General features: G+C 44.7%; 1 protein-coding gene across 3 annotated transcripts in view; it reads right to left on the reverse strand.

Moving 5' to 3' along the window:
* The window catches only part of roraa (RAR-related orphan receptor A, paralog a), a 685,365-nt gene that overhangs the window by 37,885 nt on the left and 631,769 nt on the right, over positions 1-15,711 (reverse strand). For all 3 annotated transcript variants that reach the window (XM_043680589.1, XM_043680587.1, XM_043680590.1), the window contains one exon: positions 12,087-12,228. In XM_043680589.1, the coding sequence (XP_043536524.1) occupies positions 12,087-12,228 (142 nt within the window). The remainder of the gene's footprint in view (positions 1-12,086; positions 12,229-15,711) is intronic.

Here is a 15,711-nt window from a genome sequence, read left to right on the forward strand (position 1 = left end):
AGTATCTTTCTTTGCTAATTATTTCAAGTTCTTCACACTCATTGGAGCCATGATTCTCCACTTTCCTTTGAGATCATTAAGGATCTGGGCATTTAGACAAGCTCAAAGTCACGAGGAAAAGCCAGTATTGTTTTGTGAAAGGGAAATTACATTTAACCAATTTATTTGAACTCCGAGCCACAGAACTGTTAGATTTTCGAGTCAATGAATCGCAGAATATTAAGTATGGAGGGACATCAAGTAAATAATACGGTTAATGGAAGATTTGACCCATATCCTTCTAGACCTTTCTATTCATGTACCCATCCAGATGCCTTTTGTACCCAACCTCCACCACTTCCTCTGGCAGCTCATTCTGTACACGCAGCACCCACTGTGTGAAAAAGTTACCCTTGGGCCCCTTTTAAATCTTTCCTTTCTCACCTTACACCTATGCACTGTAGTTTTTGACTGCCCCCAGCTAGGAAAAGACCTTGGCTTTTCACCCAACCCATGCCCCTCATGATTTCATAAACCTCTAGAAAGTGACCCCTCAGCTTCTGCCACTCCAGGAAAAATAGCCCCAGCCTATTCAGCCTCTCCCTGTAGCTCAAACCCTCCAACCTTGGCAACATCCTTGTAAATTTTTTCTGAACCATTTCAAGTTTCACAACATCCGATAGTTGGGAGTTCAGAATTGAATGCAGTATTCAAAAAATTGCCTCACTAATGTTCTGTACAGCCGCAACATGACCTCTCAATGCCAATACTCAATACTCTGACTAATAAAGGAAAGCATACCAAATGCCTTCTTCACTATCCTATCTACCTACGACTCCACCTTCAAGGAACTATGAACCTGCATTCCAAGGTCTCTTTGTTCAGCAACACTCCCCAGATCCTTACCACGAAGTGAATAAGTCCTGCCCTGACTTGCCTTTCCAAAATGCAGCTCCTCACATTTATCTAAATTAAACTCCATTATACAGATGGGAATATGATATTCAAAACACAGACAGATGTACCTTGAGCTTATTGAATGACAGAACCAGACTCAAGAGTTAGAATGGCCTATTTATTTTCCTACTTGTAGGTTTGTACATTATTCTGAGTTTTTAACTTTCGACTGTGAATTCAAACACAAAACATTTGCTTAAAAACGTTATAATTTCTTTTCTCCTAGTGATAATTTCTCCTGTTTCAGACTGAAAGGATGCCATTCTAACTTTAGCCACTCTGTTTTAACTTACTTAGTGAAGCTTAATTTTGATATTCCTTGCTAGTTCCCTTATATTTTTGCAAGTCACCCCGTGCTAGTTTCTCAGACTCTCTGAATCCTCAGGCTTGCTACTCTACATCACGAGCCCTTTCTTTTTATCCAATACGGATCTTAATCTCTTTAATTTCCTGTGGAAGCTTCATTTCTCAATGAAATGTACATGTGTTAAGAATTGTGAAACATCTCACTAAACATCGAACATTGGTTATACATTCCCATTGGTTCAAGAACAGCTTTTTCCCTGCTGTTATTAGACTGCTGAGTGGACCTCTCTAATTTCAAATCTCATGTTGACCTTAGTCTTGTACACCTCTTGGGCATCTAGAATGTTGTATGCCTCACTCTGTATAAGCACCTGTGTGTCCTTGTTTGCTGTGATCTGCTTGTACTGCTTGCAAAACAAAACTTCTCACTGTACCTGTGACACCAATAAATCAAATCAAATCAAAATTCCTCAGTCAATTTTCCCCTTTATACTTATTCAACTGGCTTTAAGTTCAATGCTCTAGTTTCAAACATAGACATGTCAGTCTCAAACTTAGTTATGATCACTCTTCCCCAGAAAACTCCTTACCCTAAGGAATTCAGAACTTAGCATTAGTACAGAACAAGGTCTAAAATATAAATTTAAAGCGGAAGGCAATGGAGAAACTCAGCAGGTCCGGCAGCAGCTGCAGAGAGAAAGCAGGGTTGATGTTTCGAGTCCAGCATGACTTTCCTTTGATTTGGACGTTCTGAAGAGGAGTCACATTGGACAAGAAGCATCAACTCTGTTTCTCTCTCCATAAGTGCTGCCAGACCTGCTGGGTTTCTCCTGTACTCTTCGATTTTATTTCGCATTTCCAGTGTACACAATATTTTGCTTTTGCTTAAGATCGAAAATAACCTCTCCTGTGATTGGTTCAACGAAATAGTTTCCCTGAAATTGTCTTCAATATATTGTTTGAACTCACAAACTACGTATTTCCAACGTGATTTATGCTGTCTATATAAAGATTAAAATCCCTCATGATGAGAACATTACCTTTTCATTCCCTACATATCTTCACATTTCATGCTGTCCAACAATTTTGCCCCAAGAGTTCTGATCTTTATTATTTCTTATCACCATTCACTCTAAATCCAATTCTGATTTTTATAAACCTAAGCCTTTCCGTACTGCAGGTTCTAAGTATGTGTCACTTGACCTGAAACCTTCACTCTGATTTCTCTCTGCAGATGCTGCCACACCTGCTGAGTTTCTCCAGCAATTTCTGTTTGCGTATTTGTTCCCTCCCACACGACTGCTCTGTATTATTAGAACAAACCACTTTCCTTTTGATTTTATCCATATATTTTCGAAGCACCAAGTGCCACTAAATTTGCCAGCCTTGGTTACCTGAAATTCTACAACGGTCTCCTCAACCTTTTTCAGTACGCTGTGCGTGTGTAAACCATTTCATTTTACAAAGGCACCCAAGGGCAACTTGCTATCGTTTCTCCCGCACGGCATAAAAGAAATAGCGGAGGTTATTTACCTGTTGAAATGAAGAAAAGCCATTCCATTAACTTCTGCAGCAGAATCCATCTTCTTCCATCCATGAGCAGGTTACCACTGTGACATTAAGATTAAGGACACTGCCAGGGGTGGTCAGATCTGTTTGGTATTCTGTTTACCAGACCCTCTGCATCCTTTCTTCTTCCTGTACATTTTAAGAAGGTGGTCCACTTTGCACCAGGATGTTTAGCGAAAAAAAGGTCAGGGGGGATCTCCACATCCCACTTTTGCCAACTTCTTCTGTAAATAAACTACGCTCTCTGCATTAAAAGTAGCTTACAAATAAAACCACACACAGGCATTGTTAGCTTCAAAAGTGACAGCTTTACTGTGGGACACAAGAGTTTCAGAAAGAATCCCGTGGGACAAGTTCCATTTCCAGCCCTTTGCTAACCTGCTGAATTATCCGCATCATGCTGCAAAGAATCCCAATGGTTTCATTCGGTTAAACAATGGGCAGGATGATCCAAAGGTGTGGTGATCACACGCAGATTGAAACTCAGTCCCTCCTCTTTCGTGAAAGAACAGAGCTCTGCATTTTTGCCCACTCGGGGGCTCCCTCAGAAACTGGGGGCCACAATGCCTTTATGACAGTCCTGTCATAGTGTAGGACAGTCACAGGAAGGTGATCCATGCCCCTTTTCACAGCGGTCCATATCCTGATAGTGTAAGGAACTGGCAGCCAATTTGACAGCTGCTGTCAAACTGTACGTCTGATCAGGTAAGTATAATCTTAGGGTGCTCGGAGTGCAAGGTGCGATAGGGTTAGAGTACGATAGGGTTATTGTGTAATAGGGTTATTGTGTGATAGGGTTAGGAGGTGATAGGGTTATTGTGGAATAGATTTAGGGTGTGATCGCGTTAGGGTGCGATAGGGTGAGGGTGTGATCAGATTAGGGTGTGATAGGGTTAGGGTGTGATCAGATTAGGGTGTGATCGGGTCAGGGTGTGATCGGGTCAGGGTGTGATCGGGTCAGGGTGTGATCGGGTCAGGGTGTATTTGCAGTCGACAGTGTGGTGCTGGAAAGTACAGCAGGTCAGGCAGCATCTGAGGAGCAGGAGAATTGACGTTTTGGGCATAATCCCTTCATCAGGAATGAGCCAGACGAAGAGCTTATGCTCGAAACGTCGGTTCTCCTGCTCCTCGGATGCTGGCTGACCAGCTGTGCTTTTCCAAAACCACACTCTTGATTCTGATCTCCAGCATCTGCAGACCTTACATCCTCCCCTAGGGTGTAATAGCTTTCAGGCTTGGTGGGGTTAGGATGAGATAAGATTAGTGTGTAACAGGGTTATTGTGTAATCGGGTTTGGGTGCAATTGGGTTAGGGTGTAATACAGTTCTTGTGGTAGAGGATAAAATGCCAGATGGGCGACAGAGTATATGGCCAGAGGTTTGTGGAACAGGGATGGAATGACAGGTGATCAGAGGGTATAGGGAACCAGCTAAGAATTCTGGGTATGGTTGCAGGCTGTAAGATTGTAAAGGGGCAAGGTGAATGGTGCACTGTAGATTCTTGTGGGTACAAAGAATCATGTCTACCTCGGAGGGGCAGGGGTGGGTGTGGTGGTGGTAGTGGGACTAGAGTCAGTGTCAGGTTGGGGGTTGTTCTGGTCCAGCAGCGGTCTGGGGTTTGGGACAGTTCCAGTGGAGAGTGGAATGGTTGGCTAGGTCTGGCTGTGTTTGGGTGAGGGATTCAGCTCCAGTGGCATTGGGAAGGTGGGGAACAGAGGTGTGGGTGTCCAGTCAGGCTGGAGGGAGGCGAATAATGCTTTAGGTGACATAAGGATGCAGGATCTAGTCAGGATCTGGGGGTGTTTAAGGGATATGTAGTTGAGGCTGCGTGAGGTCAGTATGGGGTCAGTTGAGTACTTATTCAGGGATTAGACCGTGTATTTAATATGCTAACATTTCCTGAATAAACATTCCATTTAACTTCATTGGAACCTTTGAAATTTTCGGATTTAGATGGAGGTAGTCAGGTTGGGGGCTCCAGGTATAAGGAAATCGCTCAGTGAAAAATCAACCTCCCAGAGAATTCTCTCAGAGTGCTCCGATACAGATTCACCAAGATCCTGTACTCTGGAGAAATGACTGCATGGCTCTTGGAAAATCCAAGCCATTATAACCGAGGTCACCTGTCAACAGGTTATACTAACTTCAATTTCGATATGTCCAGGGTTGCAGAAAGATTTGGACTAGCTTGCTCAATACACATGTCTTCTGGTATTTGGCTTTAACCTGATCTTAGTGCATTTGACTGTATTACTTGGGTTCTTTAACTAACAGCGAGAGCCCTGAAATAAGCACTCTGAAGGTAAAGTGAATATTAAAATTATCAAGACGAGAGGTAATAATTCCATCTGAATAATTGTTGCGTTTGTGGAGAAAGTGCTGATTTGGACACCAGACTTAAAGGGGTTTCTCAGTATCAGGGGGCTGTTTTCGTATTGAGCGATATTCAGAGTATTCCAGATCCCCATCTCCCTTTCTAGCTTGTCTTCTTCAATTACATCGCAACCATTTGAACAAAACTGTTCAAAACACAAAATGTAAAATTAAAGGAGACTTTAAATTAAATCAGCCCTGAAGTTCACTCGGTGTGTGTGTTGTTTTTTTGTTTGGAGTTGGGGTGAGTTAAAAGCAGAATTCCAAGGACTGGATGTTCCCAGGTCTCATTATCACATGCTCCTTCAAAGTTGCCCACAATCAGCAGAAAAGCACTCTGAAGGTAAAGTGAATATTAAAATTATCAAGACGAGAGGTAATAATTCCATCTGAATAATTGTTGCGTTTGTGGAGAATGTGCTGATTTGGACACCAGACTTAAAGGGGTTTCTCAGTATCAGGGGGCTGTTTTCGTACTGAGCGATATTCAGAGTATTCCAGATCCCCATCTCCCTTTCTAGCTTGTCTTCTTCAATTACATCGCAACCATTTGAACAAAACTGTTCAAAACACAAAATTTAAAGTTAAAGGAGACTTTAAATTAAATCAGCCCTGAAGTTCACTCGGTGTGTGTGTTTTTTTTTTGTTTGGAGTTGGGGTGAGTTAAAAGCAGAATTCCAAGGACTGGATGTTCTCAGGTCTCATTATCACATGCTCCTTCAAAGTTGCCCACAATCAGCAGAAAGTGGTACAGCAACAGGGTTGGAAGAATCAGTTTGGTTTTGACACAGAAGGACACCATTCGAGCCATCATCTCGGTACTGGCCCCCTCTGGAGGAGCAATTCACCGAGTCTCACCCCCCGGCTTTCCTCTGGTAACTCGAGAAATGTTTTTTTCAGTTGATGACCCAACCCCTTTTTGAAAGTTCCAATTGAACCTGCCTCTGCCACACTCTCATGTAGTACATTCCAGATTCTAAACATGAGAAACCTATTCTTTGATAACATACAGAGACACAGTCTTAGAGTCATAATATCATAGAGTTAGAGTGTCATAGAGTCATGGAGTCATAGTGTCATCAAGTTATAGAGTCATAGAGTCACAGAGTTATAGTGTCGTTGAGTTATAGAGTCATAGTGTCTTAGAGTCAGAGTTATAGAATCATAGAGTCATACAAAATAGACCCAGCATTCTAACCAGTCCATGCCTACCATAATTCCAAACTAGACTTGCCTGTGGATGTAGGTTTGCTTGCTGAGCTGGAAGGTTTTTTTTTCAGTGCGCAAACCTACATCCAGAACCTCAACCTGAACTACACATCTTCTCAAAGCTCACTAGACTTGCCTATGCTTGGCCCATATCCCTCTAAACATTTCTTATTCATGTATTTATCTTAATGTCTTTCCACCATTGTAACTGTACCCCCATCCATCACTTCCTCTGGCAGTTCATTCCACTCATGAAACACTCTGTGTAAAAGAAAGCCCCTCAAAATGTCTTTTGCCTCTCGCAATAAAATATGCATGCTCGTACTGAACTACCCCACCCTCGGGAAGAGACATCTTATCGAAACCCCTCATGATCTTATAAACCCCTCAACCTCCTATGCTCCAGCCTATCCAGCCTCTACCCATATAACTCAAACCTTCCAATACCAGCAACATCCTGGTAAATATCTCCTGAACCCTCTCCAGCTCTAATAATATCCTTCCTATACCGGAGTGACCAGAACTGGACACAGTACTCTGGAAAAGTTACCTTCAATCCATACCTTCAAACTCTCTGATCCTTCCACTTGTAGAAACAGTTTCTCCTTAACTCCCTGCTCTCCAGTTCCCTTTCTCTGAGGAGAACACTCCCAGTCCCTGCGATCTATTAACATGATTGAAGTTTCTCATCCCTGGAACTGTATTTATGAATCTTTCATTCATCCTATCTAACACTTTGACAAAATCCTTCCTCAGGGTGCTGGCAGGTGAGACTAGATTGGTTTGGGATATCTGGTCGGCATGGACCGAAGGGTCTGTTTCCACGTTGTACATCTCTACGACTCTAAGTGTGGATGTAACAGTCCAGCTGAGGTCAATCCAGTGGCTTATGCAATTGTAACATGATTTGCTTTTGTACTCTATACTCCTATTAATGAAGCGTTAATGGGATGGCTTGGTGCATCTATTTTACTGTATTACTAGTCTCTGGACTAGTAATATGGAACCTCAGATTAATGCACTGGGGATATGGGTTTAACCAGGAACATTTGGGAATAGAAATCTGCAGGTTGTTAAAAGCTGAGAAAGCCCTCCAGGTCAGGTGATAAAGTTACAGTGGGGGCCTGAGGTCACTGTGAGGCAATGACAGCCATGGGTAAAGGACCCGAACAGTTTTGGGCGGCTCTCCTTGCTGCCTGTTAAAATCATGGACGGTGGGCATTTCCAGGGATGTATAGGTCAGTCAGTCCAGTCTGTCTGCCCACTCGGTTTGAGTTGAGCTAATATGGTTTAAACTGTATCTCCCCTCCCCCTGACCATTCCCACTTTAAAATTTTAAAGGGATAGCACCGAGGGAAAGACCTTCAGAAAATTCCAGTGAATTCTGTTCATAATTTTCCTTCCTTTTGTGATTTTTAAGCTTTGAGGGAATGTGATTCATTAGTCCCGAAATGGTGCAACTTGTGTACATGTTTCGGCATGGTGGTTAGCACCATGGTGGTTAGCTGCCGCATAGCACCAGGGACCCAGGTTTGATTCCACCCTCAGGTGACTGTGTGGAGTTTACATATTCTCCCCGTGTCATGTGTGGATTTTCTCCCATAGTCCAAAGATGTGCCAGTTAGATGGATTGACCATGCTAAATTGTCCCATAGTATCCAGGGAGGTACAGGTTAGTTGGATTAGCCATGGGAAATGCAGGGTGACAGGTATAGAGTGGGTCTGGGTAGGATAATTAGTGTGGGCTGAATGGCCTGTTTGTACACTGTCAGGATTCTATGCTTCAAATCTCCTTTAAACTACAACACATTTAGTATGTGTCTGATACTGCAACCGATATTTAAATTCTTTATGCATTCTTTCAGGTTGGGATTCTGGAGGTTTTCCCTTGTGTTTGGGAGGATTTATTGGGGTGACAAAAGTTGATTTTTTTCACTGACACCTTCTCACTCACTCCATGGAACTCAACGGCCATGGTGATGGCAGTCCCAGAAATGGGTACCATTACTGACCGGGACTGAAGCAGCGAGCTGAATTCCATCTCGTGATGCCTGGTCAATTAACAACAGGAAAGCACCGGGTCTATCCAATCATAAATGGGTCTGGCAGCTGGTTAGAGATCTCTGTTGTTGCCGCCATTTTTGAAACAGCTCCTTGACTGCTCAGGTCTGGACATGGACGTCTGGAATGTCAGCCATGACTAGACAGCGAAGCTTGGCTGGGAGCCCAGACACCCATTCTGCCCAGGAAACACCTGAGCCCCTTCCTGATTTAGAGTCATGGCTGTCTGATCCCTGTAATCCATTTCACAACATTTAATTAAGGGGTTTCAAGTGCCTGCAGTTTAAGTGATTGAAACTTTGAAAACTCTGGGTGATTGACACTTTTATTGCCTTCAGCAGAAGGGAGCTTTTTATAGTAGAAACTTTTGAATGCGGGACTTTTTTTTAGATTAGATGTGATTCCCTACAGTGTGGAAACAGGCCCTTCGGCCCAACCAGTCCACACTGACCCTCCGAAGACTAACCCACCCAGACCCATTTCCCTCTGACTAATGCACCTAACACTATGAACAATTTAGCATGGCCAATTCACCTGACCTGCACATCTTTGGACTGTGGGAGGAAACCGGAGCACCCGGAGGAAACCCACGCAGACACGGGGAGAATGTGCAAACACCACACAGTCAGTCACCCGAGGCTGGAATCGAACCTGGGACCCTGGTGCTGTGAGGCAGCAGAGCTAACCACTGAGCCACCGTGCCGCCCATTCTTTTTAAAGTTTACACACATTCTACTATCATTATAGTGTTGATTGTTTCTATGTGGTCTATGGAAGGTGAATGGGAATGGATTGACTTTGGGAGGGCTGAAGACTTGGAATTGTTGGAGGCATATGTTGATGGCTGGTGGTGGTGATTAGGGGGCTGGGGGTGTGGTGACATGGCAGCTGTGTTGGTAGTTAAAGAGGGCATACATTGGGAGGCACAAGGCCGACTTTTCGAGCTTAATTAAACTTGAAGGTTTTGAGACACCGGGATCATAACCCCTTATAAAGCTGACCCAACTCTAGGAAAACTGTACTGGAGCAGGCCACGTCTATCTCTGCCCAGTCAGGACTGCAGGCTGCAGTTAAGCCCAACCTGCAACCTTAAGGGGTCCCATGAATAACAGAAAACGCAGGATTGCAGCTGGGGAATTTAGACCTGGCCTTCAGATTTAAAAGAGCTCCCAACTTAGCAAAGAAATCCAGGTCAAAAACACTATCAGACATATGCAACTGTGACTTGACGACTTGCTAAAGAAGCACATTTCACCTCCTGCTGTTTCTTTACTGTGTAACCTGCTTCAGTTCTCTCCAATGCAGTACCATCATCCATTAACAGTACACCCTTACCAAATTCGGCCTTCTCCTCCAGCCTCATGTCCCATTCAAACAGTCTTCAGTAAATTCCACCCAGAGTAGGCCAGTGAGTGACATTGGCCTCTCCCACTATTACAGTACTGGGATAATTCCTGATATTTAAAAAGGACTGACCTGACCGAGTAAACCTGGGAATACCAGTGCTGTGGAAACTAAGCAAGGGCGAGTTGAGAAGAAACTAGGCCGAGGATAGAATGCACCAGAGACATGGCAGAGGCAGAGTGAGGTGAGACATTCAAGAGGGACATTCGGATGATTATTCGGATAGAAACAGGGCACTGGTGTATGGGGAACGGGCAGGAGTTGACGCTAAGGTGATAGAACCAGTGCAAGCTCAATGGGCCAAATGGCTTCTTCTGTGCTATAACAATTCTCTGATTCTGACTCTCACTGTCTCATTTTGAGACAGATATAGTTCCCGGTGCTAAAGGGATCAAGGCTAGGGGGGAGAAAACAGGGACAAGGGACTGAGTTGGATGATCAGCCATGATCATATTGAATGCTGGAGCTGGCTTGAAGGGCTGAACGGCCTACTCCTGTCTAGTGATTGGAACGAGGTCAGCCAGGTGGACCTCATAGAATGTGAGTTCCTTGACTGGGGCTGTTAACCTGGCCCAATCAGGGAGCCCTGGCTGACAGACAGAAACAGGGCGAAAGTGAGGACTGCAGATGCTGGAGATTAGAGTCAAGAGTGCGGTGCTGGACAAGCCCAGCAGGTCAGGCAGCATCCGAGGAGCAGGAGAGTCTGCATTTCGGGCAAAATGTTTGCCTTTGCCCGAAATGTCAATTCTCCTGCTCCTTGGATGCTGCCTGACCTGCTGGGCTTTTCCAGCACCGCACTCTTGATTGATAGAAACAGGAATGTCAGGGGCTGGCTCTGAGCTAGCTGGGTCAGTGTCACATACCGTGCACATGTCAGTAAAGGCTGACTTGGTGACAGGATACCAGCCTCTGTGGAGTTATTTCATTTGTTCCTACTGTCTATGTTTCTATGAATTATTTTGAAGCAGACGGTGAGCCACAACATTTCAGAACTGGCCTGGCAAAACCTGACTGTACATTGTAAGTGCCTATCCCAGCAAATTCGGCCCTTGTACAGGTCACTGTATTCTGGAGGGAGTTGGGTGGGTAGGATCCCTACCTCTGGCCCAGAAACTCTTGGTTCAAGTCTCACCTCAGGACCCGATGGTGACTGAAGCTAGCTCACAACGCAGTCACACAGTTTGATTATAGCAAACCCGAAATCCTGCTAATGTGCTTCCGTCGGCCAGTAAGCCTGGCAGGTTTTCCTGTCCAGCCAAGAACCATTTACTAACTGCATCACTGCAGCATCTCCCACATGAAAAGACTGTGTGACCAAACCTCTCCTTGTTCTGAAGGTCTAACAGACACATACCATAACTCTTTACAGTCTACAATTTTAATTGATTTTAAAGCGTAACATTTGAACATCATTGCCTTTAAAGATTTTCTTCAATAACAAAATGCGATCAATAAACTCTGAAAAATAATAACTTTTTTGGATTTATCTTGTGGATCTTTACAGCTACAGTGCGATTTTATCATTTTTAACAGCAGTTCTAGCCATTACACCAACCTTTTATAGTTATTTTCTAACCAATCTGTTCAGAGATATTATTGAACACTTCTGAATGGGTGGGACATGAACCCAGATCTCCTGGTCCAGAGGCAGAGCCGCTACCACTGTACCACAAGAGCCCTCACCATCCTTTTGCATAACTCAAGCATAATAAATACGTGTTCAGGATGAATACCACCTTCTCTGCTCTTTTCTCAACACTTAAGTAGCTCTTAGTATTGACCTTTCACGAGGTTTTTCGGCTATTTAGAGAAGCATTTTTTTCAGCTATTTAGAGTGAAAACAGAAGTAGAACAATTATGGACAAAATGTGGCACGGTTTTCAATTCGTTTGTCTCATGCACTAAATCTCTCCGCTTCTGTCAAAAGATTTTGAACACCTTTCAGTTCTGAAGAAGACTCGACATTTAAAGCTGTTTCTCTCTGCCAGACCTGCTGAGTTTCTCCAGCCCTCTCTGTACATGTTTCCGATTCCCACATCCGCAGTATTACGGATTTTTACAGTGTTCACGGTGGCCTTACTTACTAGTCTTTCGTTACCATGACATTTAATGGCCAGTGGAACACGTGGCTCATGTGCTTGCGCAACCGCTTAAGCTCACTTGTGTGAAATACTGTCAGTACAGGGGAGGCACAGCCTGGATAAAGTAGAGTGACTGTAGACAGCTTACCATCTCGAGACATTCCCACTGTCAAACACTTCTGTAATCGGCAGTGCTGGCATCGATTGCGGCTTGTTCGGTCGATGAGGCAGTTCTTTTGTCGAGGGCATGAGTAGGTAGCATTGCTCTGTTGGCTTCTCCTGAAGAAACCCTTCGGTACAAATAAAACATTCACATCAGACACAGTCTCACACTAAAATCCAGCTTCACCCTCTTTATGGACAGACTCCAGTTTCTATTCTTTGTTCAGCATTGTCAATATGATAAGGCTACAGGACTACTGGGGTGGCACGGTGGCTCAGTGGTTAGCACTGCTGCCTTACAGTGCCAGGGGCCCGGGTTCGATCCCAGCCTCGGGCGACTGTCCATGTGCAGTTTGTACACTGTCTGCGTGGGTTTCCTCCAGGTACCCTGGTTTCTTCCCACAGTCCAATGATGTGCAGATTAGGCGGGTCAGCTATGGTGAACGCAGGCTTACAGGGTCTGCGTGGGATGCCCTTGGGAGGGTCAGTGTGGATTCGATGGGCCAAGTAGCCAGCTCCCACACTGTAGGGATTGGCCATGCTAAATTGCCCACAGTGTCCAGGGACGTGCAGGTTAGGCGGGTCAGCTATGGTGAACGCAGGCTTACAGGGTCTGCTTGGGATGCCCTTGGGAGGGTCAGTGTGGACTCGATGGGCCGAGTAGCCAGCTCCCACACTGTAGGGATTCTATGTGAAAAGGCCATTCAGCCCTTCGAAGCAGAACCAATCCAACTGGTACATGGACTCTCCAATTCCTGAAGAAGGGCTTATGCCCGAAACATCGATTCTCCTGTTCCCTGGATGCTGCCTGACCTGCTGCACTTTTTCCAACAACACATTTTCAGCTCTGATCTCCAGCATCTGCAGACCTCACTTTCTTCTCCAATTTAAATATCTATTTGAGAAGTTGCTTCTCCAGGAGAGTCTAGGACCCTGAGGGTGGAATCTCAGAACAACAAGTCGCGCATTGAAGACAGAGAAGAGCAGGAATTTCTTCCCTCAGAGGGACTGAAACTGTGACATTCCTTACCACAAAGGGCTGCCAAGGTTAGGTCAGTCAGGATGTTCAAGGCTGAGACAGACAGATCTTTCTAATCAGGAAGGAAATCAAGGGTTAGGGGGAAAAGGCAGGCAGGTGGAGTGGAGGGTTATCAGATCACTCACTGAATGGTGGGGCTGACTCGATGGTCTTATTTCAGATTAATTTGTTACTTTTCTTGGTAAATTATTCCAGACACTTTTTTTACTCATTAAAAAAAGAAAACTGTCACACACGTCGTTTTAAATCTACTTTCACTTAATTTCAATGCGATTCAACTTAAGAGTCCGAGAGTTGTACATTATGGAAACAGACCCTTCGGTCCAACTCGTCCACGCTGACCAGATATTCGAACCCAATCTAGCCCCATTTGCCAGCATTTGGCCCATATCTCTCTAAATCCTTCCTAATCATGTACCCATCCAGATGCCTTTTAAATGTTGTAATTGTACCAGCCTCCACCCCTTCCTCTGGCAGCTCATTCCATACACGTCTGCGTATAGGAAGGGTTTGGAGGGATATGGGCCGGGTGCTGGCAGGTGGGACTAGATTGGGTTGGGATATCTGGCCGGCATGGACGGGTTGGACCGAAGGGTCTGTTTCCGTGCTGTATGACTATGATTCGAAAACTCTATTTCCTTCTTCAAAGTATTCGGTGTACCAGCGTCTGCCAGACTCTGAATTCCACAGATTCATGACCCTTTGATTGAAGTAACTGCCCGTCATCTCTGTCTAAATCTGTCGGCCTTTGTCCTAAACCTATGACCCTCTTCTTCTAAGTTACCCCTCAAGGATAAACATCCTCTCTATGTTTAGATTAGATTACTTACAGTGTGGAAACAGGCCCTTCGGCCCAACAAGTCCATACCGACCCTCCAAAGAGCAACCCACCCGGACCCAATACCCTACATTTACCCCCTTCACCTAACACTACGGGCAATTTAGCGTGGCCAATCCACCTGACCTGCACATTTTTGGACTGTGGGAGGGAATTGGAGCACCTGGAGGAAACCCACGCAGACAATGTGCAAACTCCACACAGACAGTCGCCTGAGGTGGGAATTGAACCTGGGTCTCTGGCGCTGAGAGGCAGCGGTGTTAACCACTGTGCCGCCCACTATGTCTACTTTGTCAACCCCCTTTAGCATCTCATATACCTCTCATCCTTCTAAACTTCAAAGAATATTAGTCTAAACTGCTCAATTTCTCATGTCTCAAGCCTTTCAGCTCTGGAATTAACTGAGTGAACCTCCACCGAACTGCCTCCAATGCAATTACATCCTTCCTCAAGTAAGCATACAAAAAGTTATCACAAATAAAAATGCATGTTATTGTAAAAAGCCTTGTGACACAGATTAAAAGCTGGGGGAGGCAGGAGAGAGACAATGAGGATAACGGGATAAGACTATGACCGATAGGGTCATAGAGAGAGTTGCATTCCCTTGGCTTTTGTACAGGGAGCAAAACCTTGCAGCTGATTTACCACTGAATGTGGACAAAAGATAGAGAGCAGTGCATCCAACTATGAAGATGACACCGATGGTCCACAGCACACTATGTGAACGAAAGTAGGATGCTACACACAGCCAAAGCTGGAGAACTTAATGTCCTCTCTCAAAGCAAATTTGGAGACAAGATAGTTTGGGTTAGTGTTAGGGTTTGGGTTAGGATTAGGGTTAGTATTCGCGTGAAGGTTAATGTTAGGGTGAGGGTTGGGGATGGAGTTAGAGTTGGAGTTAGGATTGGGGTTCACCTTAAGGTTATAGTTAGGATTAGAGTTTATTTTAGGGTTAAGGTTAGGATAGGGATATAGTTAGGGATTAGAGTTAGGGTTAAGGTTAGGATTAGGGTTGGGGTTCAAGTTAAGGTTAGAGTAAGAGTTAAGGTTATGTTTCAGGTGAAGGTTCATCAGGCAGGATAGGGTCTGAGTTAGATTTAGGATTAGGGCTAAGATTAATCCGGCAGGATAGGGTCAGGGTTAGATTTAGGGTTATGGCTAAGGTAAATCAGGCAAGTTAGGGTCAGGATTAGGGCTAAGGTTAATTAGGCAGGACAGAGTTAGGGTTAGGGCTAAGATTAATCATGCTGGACAGGGTTAGGGCTAAGGTTAATCAGGCAGGACAGGGTTAGGGTTAGGGGTAAGGCTAAGATTAGATTAGATTAGATTAGATTTTTAGATTAGATTACTTACAGTGTGGAAACAGGCCCTTCGGCCCAACAAGTCCACACCGACCCGCCGAAGCGTAACCCACCCATTCCCGAACATTTACCCCTTTACCTAACACTACGGGCAATTTAGCATGGCCAATTCACCTAACCTGCACATCTTTGGACTAAGGTTAATCAGGCAGGACAGGGTTAGGGTTAGGGCTAAGGCTAAGGTTAATCAGGCAGGACAGGGTTAGGGTTAGGGCTAAGATTAATCATGCTGGACAGGGTTAGGGCTAAGGTTAATCAGGCAGGACAGGGTTAGGGTTAGGGGTAAGGCTAAGGTTAATCAGGCAGGACAGGGTTAGGGTTAGGGCTAAGGCTAAGGTTAATCAGGCAGGACAGGGTTAGGGTTAGGGCTAAG

The sequence above is a fragment of the Chiloscyllium plagiosum genome, chromosome 40 (genome assembly GCF_004010195.1).
Source record: "Chiloscyllium plagiosum isolate BGI_BamShark_2017 chromosome 40, ASM401019v2, whole genome shotgun sequence".
NCBI lineage: Eukaryota > Metazoa > Chordata > Chondrichthyes > Orectolobiformes > Hemiscylliidae > Chiloscyllium > Chiloscyllium plagiosum.